Here is a 16,691-nt window from a genome sequence, read left to right as displayed (position 1 = left end):
ATGGCGTCTCATGCCTACAATCTCAGCATCTCAGAGGTGGAGGCAGGAGGTCAAGAGTCCAAGGTTAGCTGGGCATGGTAGTGCATGCTTTTAATCCCAGCCCTTGGGAGGCAGAGGCAGGTGAATCTCTGTGAGTTTGAGACCAGGCTGATCTACACAGTGAGTTCCAGGCGGTCAGAACTACATTATGAGATCCTGTCTCCAAATAAATAAATAAATAAATAAATAAATAAATAAATAAATAAATAGTTCAAGGCTGTCCTTGGCTAAGTTCTGAGTTTGAGGCATTAGGGTACTGCTTGAATTCCTTTCTTAAAAAAAAAAGTGGCTTGGGAGGGAGAGACTAGAGAGATGACTCGTGAAGAGAACTGCCGCTTTACAGAGGATCAGGTTCAATTCCCAGCACTCACATGGCTGCTCACAGCTATCAGTAACTCCAGTTTCAGGGCATCAATGCCCTCTTAAGGGCTCTCTGGGCACACACACCGTGCACAGGCATACACGCAGACAAAACACTCATATGCATAAAAAATGATAATAGAATAAATTTAAAAAAGGAAACATCAATAAACTTGCATGCCAGCTTGTTAACATAGTAATGTTTCACTAATTGTAGAATGTGCGCCATACTAATGTAAGATGTCGATACAAGAGAAACTGTCAAGCGAGGGAGGTATGTAGAGATCTCTGCTCAATAGGAATAACCAAATGAGGTGACAAATAAACACAAAACAAGGTCTGGGGCTGGAGAGATGGTTCAGTGGTTGAGAGCACTTGCTGCTCCTGCAGAGGACCTGGGTTTGGCTCCCGGCAGATATCTGTAACTCCAGTTCCAGGGGCCCAACACCTAAAATATTTTGGTCTGAAAAGTTTGGGACAAGGGACACTGGAACGTATAAACCTGTCGGCTGCGTGTGGCCTTTGGAGATCCCGGGAGGGGAAAGGGACTCCATCTATGAAGCTTTTGGAGATGGCCATCGGTGCTGAGGTGGGAGTTTTTGGTGATTCAGCTGTTTTGGAAGTCCCCCAAGTTCCTGTACTTGAGCTCTGTGAGCTCATTGGTGCACCGAGTTAACCGCAGGTGGACTCGTTCCTATAGTCTGCTGTTAGTACGTTATATAAAGTAAACATATTTGCTCTTATCTCCCCAAGAAAATTGTTCAATATTTATAATCGATTAACTGTGCTTTCCTGACCCACAAGACCCACAAGACCAGATTTTTTTTAGGTTCAGGATTACGTGTGTGTGTGTGTGTGTGTGTGTGTGTGTGTGTGTGTGTGTGTGTGTGAGAGAGAGAGAGAGAGAGAGAGAGAGAGAGAGAGAGAGAGAGAGAATGTGTTTTAGGTATGGAACCCAAATCTAAAAGTAAAATTCATGGCTGAGCAGTGGTGGCACACACCTTTAATCCCAACACTTGGGAGACAGAGGCAGGTGGATCTCTGTGAGTTCAAGGCTAGCCTGGTCTACAAAATGAGTTTCAGAACAGACAGAAATAAACCAAAAAAATAAATAAATAAAATTCATGTGTTCTAAAAATACTCATACATGTAACCTGGGAGTAGTAAGTAATTTGATGCTATACTTTCTGTGCACCTGAGTTTTGACAGCAACCTGGACGTGGAGTGGAATTTCCTAACTGTGGCACGAGATTGGTTGGAGCTCAAAGTTTTGTATTTTGTATTTTGTTTCTGTTTTGTTTTTGAAACAGGGTTTCTCTGTGTAGCGCTGGCTGTCCTGGAACTGGTTCTGCAGTCTAGGCTGGCTTGGAACTCAGAGATCCACCTGAGTTCTGCTTCCCAAGCGCTGGGCTTAAGGGTGTGCACCACTACTCTCTGCTCTGGGTTTTAGATGTTTAATTTTTAAAAATTTATTTATATCTGCGCTTTGTGTGTATGTATGCCTATGCACCATGTGCATACCTGGTTCCCTTGGAGTCCAGAAAAAGAACACTGGATTCCCTGGAACTGGAATTACAGACAGCTGTGAGCTGCCGTGTGGGTGCTGGGAACTGAACCTGGGTCCTCTGGAAGAGCAGTCAGTGCTTTAAACCCCGGAGTCATGGCTCCAGGTTGTGGATTTGAATAATAATATTCAACATGTAGCCAGGCGGTGGTAGCACACGCCTTTAATCCCAGCACTTGGGAGGCAGAGGCAGGCGGATCTCTGTGAGTTCGAGGCCAGCCTGGTCTACAAGAGCTAGTTCCAGGACAGGAACCAAAAACTACGGAGAAAACCTGTCTCGAAAAATAAAAAAAAAAAAATTCAACATGTGTGTAAAAGATGCAGAAGAGAGAAGCCCATGGGAATTAGTAGTTGTCAGGGTTTGGGAAAGAGCGGATTCTTCTTGGGATGATAAAGTGTTGTGGAACTATTTAGAGGTGATGGTTGCACAACACAGTGGAAACACTAGACAGCACTTACACAGTGACGGCAGTTAATGTAATGTAAACTGTGGCCAAAATCATGTTACATATTAGGACTGGTCAGAAGGTTCAGGGGCTAAACACACTCTGGGCCAAGCTTGACTCCCTCTGTTTCAACCCTGGACCCCACATGGTGGAAACAGTTAAGAAACAATCCTTCAAGCTGCCCTCAGACACACACATGTAATAAACAAATAACAAACAGATGCACACTTTTAAAATGGAATGCCACATACACACTTGATACAACTCTACCAAAGTCTTTGCTATTCTGTAACTCACACCTAAGGTTTTAGAACTCCACATCCCCAAACTTTTCTCACAAACCTGCTTTGGGGAGTGAGAAAGAAGTAATGCTTACTTAGTGGAAAAAAATTAAGATGTACAAATTTAGGTATGCCTTGGAATCTGGCAGGTCAAAACGTGAGCCAACCTTGCTCTGCCATTTACTGTCTGTGTGACCTTAGACAGGTTACTTCGGCTCTCTGAACCCGTTTCCTCGTTTGTAAAGTGCATGACAGAACCATGCAATGACATATTCACCCCCCCCCCCCAAGAATTACAAGACACAAAGGCAGCAATCATCTCCGCCCTGTCCCTCTTCTCTCGGGTGTCCAACAGGATAGATGCCCCAGCCCCTTGTAGCTAGACCGAGGACCAGGGGGTGGAGGTGAGGAGCAAAATTCTCAGTCAGGGCTGGAGATGTGGCTCAGTAGATAGAGGGTTTGTCTAGCATACATGAAACCCTGGGTTCAATCCGCAGCACCATGTAAACCGGGCACGGCGGGGGTGTTGGGGGCACGTCTGGGACTCACCTACTACCCCAGAATTTGGAGATAAAGTCAGGAGTGTCAGAAGTTCAAGGTTGGGCTTCGGGTTAAGAGTGTGCTCCTGTTGAGCACCGAGTTCCGTTTCCAGCACCTCTGTTGGTGGCTCACAACTACCTGTAACTCCAGCTCCCGGGAATCTGACGCCTTCTCTGGATTTGTGGCGTCTGTACTCACACATACACTGACACACGAACATGCTCATAATTACAAATTAAATACACCTTTTTTCAAAAGAAATTCAAAGTCATCCTCAACTAGAAAGCAAGTTTGAGGCCAGCCTGGGCTAGAAGCGTGGTCTATAAATTAAAATAAAATAAAAAGGAGTTCAAAGTTTCCCTCAGTTACCTAGTGAATTCCAGGTCAGACTGAGACTTGGCAAAAAGGAAAGAAAATAAAAATTCCAAGGTCTGAAGACTCCAGAACTCATCCCCTTGGTGAGGAAATGCCAGCCACAAATCCATGACATTGTTTTCAGTGATTTCTTACAGGCAAATCCCTCTGGTTGTCCCAGATAGACTCAAGGCCAGCCCAGAGTGGCCAAGAGCAAAGCAAACAACCTTATCGTGGAAGTGTGGGGCCCCGACTATAAAAGAGAAGTCACTTGCGTCCTCTCTTCACTCAAGATGAAACTCCTTCTGCTGATCACTCTGCTCGCAGGTAGGACCCCGTCTCCTCTGAGCGCCCCTCCATCTGCCTTTCCTTCAGGGCGCAGCTTCTCCACTGGCCACTCCTGAAGCTCTGGTTTGGGGTTCCCTTTGGGGTCTAATAGCCTGTGGGTTGGGGCTCCCTCCTCACCCCCATGTCAACCACAGCTGGCACCTTTAGCTTCTAGGTCTGAACTCAGATGACTCCTCAGAAAAGTCCACTCCATTCTCTTACCCAAGCAAAGAAAGATCCTTCTGCCTCTGACATATCACCACGTCACCCATTTCCCAGTCACTAAGGTGCCCTGGAAGTTTGATTTTTCTTAACCGTTTGAAAACTATCGACTTTTGCTTTATGTGTATGAGTGTTTTGCCTGCATGTGTGTCTGTGAACTGTGTGTGAGCAGTGTCTACGGAGGCCAGAAGAAGGGTCTGGTCCTCCAGAACTGATATCATAGACAGTTGTGAGCTGTGATGTGGGTACTCTAACTGAGCCAGGGTCCCGCAAAGTGGTCCTGACTGCAGAGTCTGGTCGTCATCATCATCATCATCATCATCATCATCATCATCATCACATCATCATCGTTATTGTTCATATAATCTTATAATGCGGCTGAAGATGTCCTCCAATTCAACATTATAGCCAGATTTTCCTCAATATCTCAAGTGTTAGGATTACATATAGAGTCTCTCTGTGTAGCCCTGGCTGTCCTGGAACTCACTCTGTAGAACAGGCTAGCCTCAAACTCAGTGATCCACCTGCTTCTGCCTCTGAGTGCTAAGATTAAAGGCATGCACCACCACTGCCTGGTGTGTCTGCAATCATCATCTTCTTCTTCTTCTTCTTCTTCTTCTTCTTCTTCTTCTTCTTCTTCTTCTTCTTCTTCTTCTTCTTCTTCTTCTTCTTCTTCTTCTTCTTCTTCTCCTTCTCCTCCTCCTCCTCCTCCTCCTCCTCCTCCTCCTCCTCCTCCTCCTCCTCCTCCTCCTCCTCCTCCTCCTCCTCCTCCTTCTTCTTCTTCTTCTTCTTCTTCTTCTTCTTCTTCTTCTTCATTTATTTATTATGTATATGGTATTCTCAGTATTCTGTCTGCATGTATGTCTGCAGGCCAGAAGAGAGCACCAGATCTCATTACAGATGGTTGTGAGCCACCATGTGGTTGCTGGGAATTGAACTCAGGACCTCTGGAAGAGGAGCAGTCAAATGCTCTTAACTGCTGAGCCATCTCTCCAGCCCCCTTCTTCTTTTTTTAAAAAGATTTATTTATTCATGTATTTTATGTATATGAGTACTCCATCTTCATGCACACCACAAGAAGGAATCTGATTCCATTACAGATGGTTGTGAGCCACCATGTGGTTGCAGGGAATTGAACTCAGGGCCTCTGGAAGAGCAGCAGTCAAATGCTCTTAATTGCTGAGCCATCTCTCCAGCCCCCAGGAAGGGCTTCTTTAATGGGAAAGCATCAGAACCAAACTCTCCCTAGCCTTTCCAAAAGTGAGATGACTCTTTATGCATGGTGGTTGGTGCATGCCCAAAATTCCATCATTTAGGAGGCTGAGGTAGGAGGATTGAGAATTCAAGACCAGCCTGAACTAAATAAGTAGACACTTAAAAAAAAAAAAAAGCAAAAGGTTAAGTAAATAACAAAAATTCTGTCCGAGAACTTGTAGAGAGTGTCTCAGAAGAGGTGAGTGTGCTGGCACTTCTGGGCACTTGTCCCATCTGTGACCTGGGCAAGGAAGTGGGGGGAAGGAAGACGTGAAGTGGAATCCCAGGCTTACGGAAGGGAGAAGTTGCAGGCTGAGGTGCAGGACCGACTCTGGGGTGGAGGGCAATCCACAGCATTCCACGCATTTATGAACACAGTCGTCCTGAAAGAGCATGGGGAGACAAACCCAAGAATTGACCCACACTGACCCAGCTTCAACACGGACCTCCTTGCTGATCAACTTCTTCTTAGGAAGAAGGGAGGCTTGCGCCCACACTGTCTTTTCATCCCTGCCTCTGGCTTCTTTTTCCTGTCTCTCCACTTCTCTCTGTGAGGCAGAGTGACACACGGCATCAGATGCGCCATTCCGTCATGGATTACCGTGACTGTCTGGTCCTTCAGCGACTCTGGAGAGGGATACGTGGTGCTGGGGATGGAGTCAGAGCTTCCTGCATGCTTAGCAAGCACAATGCAAACTGAACAGAATCTCTTGTCTTGTTTGATTGTAACGTGGTCTTATATTGCCCAGGAAAGCCTTGAACTTCTGATTTTCTGGCCCCAGCCTCCAGATCGCTGGGATTACACAGTGTGTGCTCCACCCTGCCTGGCTTCTCCTTCATTTTAATGGGGACCAAGGATCCCACTGCACACTGAATCCCATCTCATTTCCTGCTCCTCAGCTGAGGAACAGTTTGTTATGTCGTGTGCTGACGTTACACGTGATGATCTTGTGTATGAGCTGTGCGTGGCCTTACAACAGATTCCTTCTGAGTCTCCAGTGTGAAACAATAGCAGGTGTTGGCTGCTTCTGTGGCTCAAGGTCTCAGCTAGAACTGTGATGAATCCCACTGCTGGCTGAGGCCGGGTTTCACCTGGGCTTGAGTAAAAGTGGGGCAGTTCTCAAACTCAAGAGATGGCTGGATTGCTGGGTACTGAGCTAAGAGGTCAGTTTCTTCCTGTCCCAAAAAGGTAGACACCTTTCTGCTTAGGCCTGGTGACTTGAGTGAGTTTGGTCTTCAAAACCTACATGGTGAAGGGAGAAAATCAACTCTCTAAAGCTGTCCTCTGACCTCCTCGTGTGTAAGATGACATTTATGAGTGGTCCTAAGTGTGCTTTGAACATGTGTACAGGCAAGTATATATACACACGCACACACACACACATATGCACACACACACCTCTCTGTTCATGGCTCTCCCATTGCAGCAGCTGGGAGGAGTCAAGGAGGAAGCTGGCAGGCAGGCATCAGACCCTGGTAAAGCCAAGTGCGACTGACTGGAATGTTCTGTGCATTCTTGCAGCAGGCGCTACTGCACACAGCATCAGCCGTCGGGCTCTGTGGCAGTTCCGCAATGTGATCAAGTGCACCATCCCCGGGAGCAATCCCTTGTTGGAATACAACAACTATGGCTGCTACTGTGGCTTGGGTGGCTCAGGCACCCCCGTGGACGAACTGGACAGGTGAGTGAATCAGGTGGGAGCCTGGAGTGTCTGTGTCGGCATGGGGGAAGTGCACAGCAGAGCATCTCACGAGGAGTGACTAAGCATGCATATTCACTAAACATCACAGTTTCTTTTTTATCTACTTACTATTTATTGTTTGTGTTTGCAGACAGGGTTTCTCTGTGTAGCCTTGGCTGTCCTGAAACTCTCTATAGACCAGGCTGCAAATACGGGGCAATGCTGCCATCTAGTGGCCGCCTAGGGTACGGTCAACCATCACGGCCACCCTCAGTGTGTCAGCTTCAGACAATGTAATTTCACTATATTCCTGCAGCTTTGGAAAAAAAAAAAAACACCATTTTTTGGAGACAGGGTCTCACTACGTATCCCTGGATGGTTTTGAATTGATCCATCTGCTTCTGCCTCCCATGTACTGGGGTTAAAGGCAGACACCACCACACTTGGAACTTTCGATAAAAAAAATTGTTTCAAAAAATATTCTTTTTAAAAAAGATTTATTTATTTATTATGTATACAGTGTTCTGTCCGTCTGTATGCTTGCTGGCCAGAAGAGGGCACCAGATGTCATTACAGATGGCTGTGAGCCACCATGTGGTTGCTGGGAAGTGAACTGCTTAAGAGTAGTCAGTGCTCTTGAGCCAGCTCTCCAGCCCCCCCCTCCCCGATATCCTTATATCTGGGCAATGATTATTTACACATTTATTACCTCTCTGTGAGTTCAACGCCAACTTGGTCTACAGAGAGAGTTCCTGAACCCTGCTTCGAAAAACCAATAAAGAAATAAATACATATATGCTAATAGAGATCTCAGATTCTAGGGCCTTAGGACAATTTCTTCTGGAAAGTCATGTTTAGCATGTTTAGCAATAGTAGCGTGTGAGAAAGATGAAGCGATGTGAAAAAGACCTGGCCTCCGGCGGGCTCGTGCTCCGCCCTCACTGTTCCTTGCACTCCCCAGGTGCTGCCAGACTCACGACAACTGCTACACGCAGGCGAAGAAGTTGAAGGACTGTAAAGTCCTCATTGACAACCCCTACACCAACTCATACTCATTCACCTGCTCCGGGAACGTGGTCACCTGCAGCGGTAGGTTTACCCTTGGGGCCCTCTGGACTCTGCTTGGACTTCGATCGGTTTGGAAGGGGCATGGAAGTAACAAGGACAGTCACCGTTTAGTGGTCATTGCCTTGGTCTCACCGGACCTCACAACAGCCTTATCAGGCAGATACTAAAATATAGATGATGTCACTGATGGGGAAGATGAGGAAGGCTGGATCACATGCCCAAATCGCCCAGCTTAGAAGTGATGACATTTGGTCCCACAACAAAGATGTACATTTCCAGAAGCCTCTTTTAAAAACATTTAAAGATTTTATGTATTTCTGGGGGAGGCCGTGCTTGTTCCACAAGACAGGTGGAGAGGTCTGAGGACAAGGAGCAGGAGTCTGTTCTCTCCTGCCATGTGAGCCCTGGAGCCGGGACTTGTGCACTGACTTGAGCTATCTTGCCTGCTCAAAGCCTCTCCTATTAGCTGCTGTTACACTGATTCCATATTTACTAAATACTTGAAATCTGCATCACTGGGCATAAGCCAAACTCTTGACTAAACACCGATGCAAGGCAAGCTTTATCTTTCCCATTTACAGGTGAGGTTCAGAGGCCTGGGGACATAGCTTAGTTACCACAGCGCTTACCTAGCATGCGCAGAGCCCAGGGTTCCACCTTTAGAACCTACAAATTGGTAGCAATCCTAGCACCAGGGAGGTGAAGGCAGGAGGATTGTCTTAAATCATGTAATTTTAGAAGTGGGTGTTGATATTTGTAGATTTCCTGGTTTTAGGATTAAATATATATGTTTATTTTTTCTGTATAGGAATGAGTTGGCATCCCCTGTCTTCTTCAGTCGCTCTCCACCATGTCTTTAGAGGCTGGGGCTCTCCCCAAACACAACACTCACCTTTAGCTACCCTGATTGACCAGCAAGTTTTGGGGATCTGTGCTCCCCACTTCCCAAAGAGTTACAGATGCCCCAACCACACCTTGACTTTTACATGGGCTCAGGACATCCTAACCAACTGTGTTACCAATTGTGCCCTCTGCCCAGACCCACAGCAACTTTTTTATTGTGAGTTTCAGCAGTTTAAACAACCCAGTGTCCTCATGTGTGTGTCTCTCAACTCTGAATTTGCACAGATAGGACACCACGGTTTCTTTAGGTTATAAACTCTATGGATCAGCTCCCTTTCTTTCTTTCTTCCTCTCCAGCCAAAAACAACGCTTGTGAGGCCTTCATCTGCAACTGTGACCGTGAGGCCGCCATCTGCTTCTCCAAGGCTCCCTACAACAAGGAGAACAAAGGAATTAAGTGCTAGGCTTCTCACCCCAGTTACTGACATCACCACCCCCACCTGGGTGACTGTGTTCACTATACACTCTGCCCTCCAATAAAGCACCTCCTGGAAAAACTCAGCTTTGGTGATTGCATTCTCTGGCTACCAAATATAGCTAGATCCTTAGAGAACATCATTCCATCTAGCCCTGAAAGGTGAAGATTAACGAGAAAGACATTGCCATTAGGGGAGCAACTTGAAGAGTGGGTGATGCCTTCCATCCAGCACATGATATACAGAGGCAGAGGGAGAGGCAGAGGCAGAGGCAGGCAGGTGTCGTTAGTTCAAGGCCAACCTGGCCTAAAAAGTGAGTTCCAGGCTAGCCTGGACTGTTACACAAAGAAACCCTCTCTGGAAAAATGAAAAAAAAAGGAGGAGGAGGAGGAGGAGAAGAAGGAGGAGAAGAGGGAGAAGTCAGCCTGAGGTACACAGGGGAGGAGGGGAAAGAAAGGGAAAGGGAAGGAGAGAGATGAGGCAGGGAAAGGATGGAAAAGGAGGGGAGGGGAGAGCAGGGGTGTGGAGGTAAGGAAATAAAAAACAGGAAGGTAGGAGGAGAGAGAAGGGAGAAAAAAAGCAGTGTCACATGGGCACCAAAGACAACATCTTGGCCTTAAAAATAGTGGACTCTAAACACTTCTGCTGTGAGCTCATTCTAGGATGTGGGATGTAGGAAACCATATTGGACTGACCGTAACCGACCTGAAGGCAGGCTTCCATCCATCCCCGTGACCTTCGTGGCTTCGCTGCCTAAACACACACCACAGAATAATTGTCCTGCTAAAGTACACAGCAGCCTAGATCTTTACAACAAACAAAACAGAACATGTTCTCTCCTTTGCCTTCCTCTAGTATGGGACTCCCCAGGTGAAGCAAGGTTAATCTCTGGTTCCCTGGTGAACCAGATTTCAGAATAAAAATTCTCACTGGCTGTTGTGAGGCTATGTGGTTCTCAGTCTGCCTTTCCCTTTAGTAAACAGTGATTTGGTTCTCTGCCTTTCCACCTGTACCCCCATCTGCACTTAGGTCCCAAAGCTTGGGCTCGCTCTCCCAAGGTCAGGTCTGGTGAGCAACAATAAAAATCAATTAAAAAAAAAGAAAGAAACTGGGGAAGGAATCAGAAAATAGAAAGATTTCCCATGCTCTTGGTTAGGTAGAATCAACATAGTAAAAATGGCAATCTTACCAAAAGCAATCTACAGATTCAATGCAAACCATATGAATATTCTAACACAATTCTTCACAGACCTCAAAAGAACAATACTCAACTTCATGTGGGAATACAAAAAAATTTAAGATAACCAAAGCAATGCAGTGCAATCCAGGAACTTCTGGAGGCATCAGCATCCCTTACTTCAAGCTCTACTATAGAGCTATAGTAATAAAAACAGCGTGGCATTGACATAAAAACAGGCATGTGGATCTATGGAAGCAAATCAAAGACCCTGACATTAACCCACACATCTATGAATACCTGATTTTTGACAAAGAAACCAAAATTGTATATGGAAAAAAGAAAGTGTCTTTAACAAATAGTGCTTATATAACTGAATGTTCACGTGTAAAAGAACGCAAATGGCTCCATATCTATCCCTGTGCATAAAACTCAAGCCTAAGTGCATCAAACACCTCAGCATAAATCCAGTTACACTTGAGCTGGTAAAAGAAATGGGAAGTAGCCTTGAACATATTGACTTGGGAGACCACTTCCTAAATATAACACCAGTAGCACAGACACTGAGAGCAACAATTAATAAATTGGACACCCTAAAACTGAGAATTTCCTGTAAGGCAAAGGACATTTTCAATAAGGCAAAACAGTAGCCTTCAAAATGGGGCGAGATCTCCACCAACCCCACATCTGACAGTGGCTTGATCTCCAAAATATATATATAAAAAACTCACGAAACTAGACATCAAGCTACCAAATAATCCAATTAAAAATGGGATATAGATCTCAACAGAGAATTCTCAAAAGAAGAAACTCAAATGACCAAAAGACATTTAAGGAATTGCTCAATATACTTAGCCATCAGGAAAATGCAAATAAAAATGACTCTAAGATACCATCTTGCACCTGTCAGAACGGCTAATATCAAAAACACTGATGACAGCTTATGCTAGAGAGGATGTGGAGTAAGGGGAACACTCCCCCACTGCTAGTGGGAGTGCAAACTTGTACAGCCACTTTGGAAATTAGTATGAAAATATGGATTAATACACCTCAAAACCCATCAATACTACTCTTAGGAATATACCCAAAGGATGAACAATCATACCACAAAGACATTTACTAAACTATGTCCATAGCAACATTGTTTGTAATAGCCAGAACCTGGAAACAACGTAGATGTCCCTCAATGGAAAATGGATAAAGAAAATGTGGTACAATGGAGTATTATTCAGCAGTAAGAAAACAATGACACTTGAAATTTGTAGACAAATTGATGGAACTTAAAAAACCATCCTGAGTGAGATAACCCAGACCCAGAAGGAAAAACATGACGTACTCATTCATAAGTGGATATTAGAATTAAAGCAAAGAATAGCCAGGCTAAAATCTACAACCCCACAGAAGCTATGTAAACAAGGGGACACTAAGAGGGACACACATGAAGGGCCCCAGGAAAGGGGAAATAGTTAAGATCTCCTGGGTGAACTGGCAAGGGGAGCAGAAAGGAAGGGACGGAGATGGGAACATGAGGGTTCAAGTGGAGAGGGTGTCTGACCTGGCTTTCTCCTATGATCAGATTAGTGACTACCATAATGGTCATCATAGAACCTACATCCAGTAACTGATGGAAGCTGATGCAGAGATCCACAGCCAGGCACTAGGCTGAGCTCCTGTAGTTTAGTTTAAGAGGGGGAGGAGGAATCATATGAGCAAGGTCAAAATCATGACTGGAAAACCACAGAGGCAGCTGACCGAGCTAGTGGGAGCTCGCCCTCTCTGGACTGACAGCTAGGGATCCTGCATGGGACCCAACTAAGCCAGCTGAGTGTGGGTGACAGTGATATGGCTTGATTTGCTGGGGAGGGGCCTGAAGTGGGACCAGGGTTTATTCTGGGTGCATGAACTGGCTTTTTGGAGCCCATTTTCAACCTTGATACAGGAGGGAAGGATTTGATCCTGCTTCAACTTGGTATACCAGACTTTGTTGACTCCCAAGGGAGGCCTTACTCCCTCTGAGGAGTGGATGTGGGTGGGACAGAGGGAGGTAGGGGATGGGAGAAGGGGAGGGAGAGGGAACTGGGCTAATATGTAAAACTTTTTTTAAAAAATTAAATTAAAAAAAGAAAATGAATGTGACAATTTTCAAGCAAAAAAGAAAAGAAAAGAAAGAAAAGAAAGCAGAAACTGGGAAAATTTAGTATTGCTGGTTTAAACCAGGCATGTATATGATCTTAAACACTGGGGTGTTGAGGCAAGTCTGGGCTATAATGTTGGGTGGAGGATTTCCTCGGTTGCCTTATAAAATTACATCATCATCATCATCATCAACAACAACAACAATAATAACGATGATAATAATCATGATGACGATGGTGATGATGATAGTGATGATGGTGATGATGATGGTGATGATGGTGGTGATGATGACGATGATGATGGTGGTGATGATGATGATGATGTGATGATGATGGTGATGATGACGATGGTGATGATGACGATGGTGATGATGACGATGGTGATGGTGGTGATGATGATGGTGATAATAATGGTGATGATGATGATGATGGAGGTGATGACGATGATGGTGGCTGGAGAGATGGCTCTGCAGTCAGGAGCACTTGCTGGGCTTGTGTAGAAGTCAGGCCTAGCTCCAGAACCCGCATGGCAGCTCAGAACTGTCTATAACCCAGTTCTGGAGGATTAGACCCCTAAACTGGCCTCTGCAGGCACTGCTCACACACAGCTCACAGACACACATGCAGGCAAAACACTCATACATGTACAATAAAAGTAAATGTTTTTTTAAAGGATGAGAAAAATCAAAATGTGAAGGCATTTTAGGGCCAGGGATATGGGTGTCAGGGCAATATGGCAGAGGCAGAAGAGCTTTCTTGGTTGGGGGGTTGGTGAATGTAGTGGATTTTTCTAAGCAGTCATCGGAGTTCATTCTTAGAGACTGAAGGTGCCAGCTGTTGTCAACATTGTGGTGAGGAGGGAACCCAACCCACAGGCTATTAGACACCAATGCAACCCCAAACCAGAATTTCAGGTATGACCAGCAGGGGGATGTGCATTAAAGACAAGGCAGATGGGGGCACTCAGAGGGGACAGGGGTCCTACCTGTGAGCAGAGTGATCAGCAGAAGGAGTTTCATCTTGAGTGAGAGGAGGACTCAAGTGACTTCTCTCTTTACAGTCCTGTAGCTGTGCTCTGGCAGGGTCCAGTCAGCAGGCGGGGCCTGTGACTACCATGTGTGTAGCACAGAAGTAGAATATGTCCACCCTCACAGACAGTCCTGACTGGCAGAGCCGCTGTAGATGGTGGCAGAGCCTGAATCAGTGCTGTCACAGAGGCACAGATAAAGGGCTGACTCAATACCCTACACCATCTCCAGTGCAGTGACTGGCAAAGTGTCAAGTCCCTCCCCTGTGGAAGCTTTGAGGTCATAAGAAGATATAGACATTGCTCCTGGGGTTGGGTCTGAGGGATGCTGATGGTGACGTGTGGTCCCAGCAGGAGTAGCTGGACCCAACAATCCTCCGTGTTAACTGTATAGACTAAGTGGCAAATCTGTTTCAAGACATGACAGAGTCTTTCAGGTAGATCCATTTATGAATTAATTAAGTAATGTGTGTGAAGGGGGTGAGAAAGAGACAGACAGACAGAGACAGACAGAAACACAGACAGAGAGACAGGAGCACTTGTGTGCACACTGGAAGTCAGAGGACAGCACTCGGGAGTCAGTTCTCTCCTTCTAACATTAAGTGTGTTCCAGGAATTGCCTCAGGTCTACAGGCTTGTGTTATAGGCTGAAAATTCCATTTAAAAACTGAGAAAGTAAGATAGAGACAAAGTCCCTCCTCAGAGCAACAGACTGAGCCCCCAAGGTACAGTTGAAGAGCAGAAGGAGGGAGAAGATGAGCAAGGAAGTCTGGACCGCGAGGGATTGGTCCACCCACTGAGACAGTGTTCCTGTTCAAATGGGAGCTCACCAAATCCAGCTGGACTGGGGACTGAATGAGCATGCGATCAAACTAGACTCTCTGAATGTGGCTGACAATGGGGGCTGACTGAGAAGCCATTGATAAAGGCACTGGGACTTGTTTCTACTGCATGTACTGGCTTTTTGGGACCCTAGTCTATTTGGATGCACAGCTTCCTAGGCCTGGATGTGAGGAGGGAGCTTGGACTTTCCACAGGGGTTCCCTGCCCTCTCAAGGAGGGAAGGGAGAGAGGAGGGTGAGTGGGGGAGTGGGAGGGGAATGGGAGGAGGGGAGGAAGTGTAAATTTTTGAATGGAAAAATAAATAAATAAAAAACTGGGAAGGTTGTCTGATGGTAGTCATGGTTCACACCTTTAATGTCAACACTCAGAAGGCAGAGGCAGGTGTATATTCAAATTTGAGGCTAGTCTGGTCCACAAAGTGAGTTTCAGGATAGCCAGAGATACATGAAGAAACCTTGTCCCTAAAAACCAAACCCCAAAAGTAAAAAAGAAAGAAAGTAAGTCCCAACAGATGAACCCACAGGCCAATTTGATGCAGGCTGTCCTTCAGCTGAGGCTATCCCTACCCAGTGTGGGAAGCTGACACTCAGCTATGACAGGGACTGGAGAGAACGTAGCACTTAAAAGTACTGTCTGCTCATGCTGAGGACTGGAGTTCAATTCTCAGCAACCACATGGTGGATGATGAACAATATCTGTAGCCCCAATGTTCTCTGCTCTTGGGTGTGGCCTTATCTCCTGTACCCTCTAACTTAGCACCCCACCACCTCCTTTTCTCTACTTCTCACCTCTATCCCCAGATAAAAATCAGGTAGGGGTGAGTTGGGTTGGTTGTCTCCACTCTCAAAATCCCCCTACCCTTCCAGCAGGACACTGGACAGACACTAATGGCTACTACCAGACAGTGAGCCTGGGCAGGGGGCGCTAGCTGCACCTACCGATCACCAGACCTGTCCTTTGGAGGGGTAAGGCCTGAGCAGGAGTGGGGATTGGGTAGGGGCTGGAAAGGCGGGGGCGTGGGTTGTTGTTCATTAAAGAAAAAGAGAGACTGAGGATTCCATTTCCTTAACCAGACAATGAGACATTTTCCTAAATCTGCTTGACCAGGGAACCAGAGATTAGCATGGCTTCACCTGTGGGGTTCATCATAGAGAAAGGAAGAGAAAACAAGGTGTTCTCTTTTGTTTGTTGCAAATATTTAGGTTGCTGTGTACTTTAGCAGGACAATTATCCTGTGTTGTGTGTTTAGGCACAGTGAAGACAGGAAGCCCACCAGGATGTCATCCTGCCTTCAGGCCATTTACTGTCAGTCCCATTTGGTTTCCTATGTCTCACATCCTAGAATCAGCACACAGCAGAAGCACTTTCAGTCAGTATTTTTAGGATCAAATTGTTGCCTTTACTGTCCATGTGACACTACTTTTTCTCTCCTTTTCTCTTCCCACCTCTCTCTTACTTCTCTTTCCTTCTCTCCACACCACTCCCCTCCTTTCCTGTCCCTATCCCTGCCTCATCTCTCCACTCCCTATCTCTTTTCTGTCCCCTCTTCCCACTATGTATTTTATGATGTCTTCTTCTTGTTCTTTTTTTTTTCCAGATATGGTTTCTTTGTAAAATAGTCCTGGCCTTCCTGGAACTCGCTTTTTAGACCAAGTTGCTTTGAACTCAAGAGATCTGCCTGCCTCTGCCTCTGCATCCCGGCATGCTGGGATGGAAGCCATGGCTGGGCTCGTCTCCCACTCTTCAAGGTGCTCCCCTAATGGCGATGTCTTTCCCATTAACCTTCAGTTTCCAGGATGGACGGAATGATGCTCTTTGAGGAGCTAGTTATGATTGGCAGACAGAGAACACAATCACTAAGGCTGAGCTTTTATATAGGTTCTTTACTAGAGGGCACTTTGTGTAGTGAACACAACCAGGGAGGCAGGGGTGCTGTACCAGGAACCGAGGTGGAAGTCTAACAGCGAACACTTCCGTACTTCTTATTATATGAAGCCTTGGATTAGCAGATGTGTCCTGGTGGCCACAGTTGCAGATGAAGTCCTCACAGCCA

The 16,691-nt window shown here is 46.0% G+C and overlaps 1 protein-coding gene across 1 annotated transcript; it reads left to right on the top strand.

Moving 5' to 3' along the window:
• Window positions 1–9,530, top strand: Pla2g1b (phospholipase A2 group IB). Its single transcript, XM_075976259.1, has 4 exons — window positions 1–77; window positions 6,815–7,069; window positions 8,031–8,158; window positions 9,338–9,530. Exons 1-4 carry the CDS (start codon window positions 1–3, stop codon window positions 9,442–9,444), a joined length of 567 nt encoding a protein of 188 aa, XP_075832374.1. The 3' UTR covers window positions 9,445–9,530.
• Window positions 9,531–16,691: the final 7,161 nt, after the last annotated feature.

The sequence above is a fragment of the Microtus pennsylvanicus genome, chromosome 1, assembly GCF_037038515.1.
Source record: "Microtus pennsylvanicus isolate mMicPen1 chromosome 1, mMicPen1.hap1, whole genome shotgun sequence".
NCBI lineage: Eukaryota > Metazoa > Chordata > Mammalia > Rodentia > Cricetidae > Microtus > Microtus pennsylvanicus.
The sequence above is the reverse complement of the archived record's forward strand: the minus strand, read 5'-3'. Positions and strand labels throughout refer to the sequence as shown.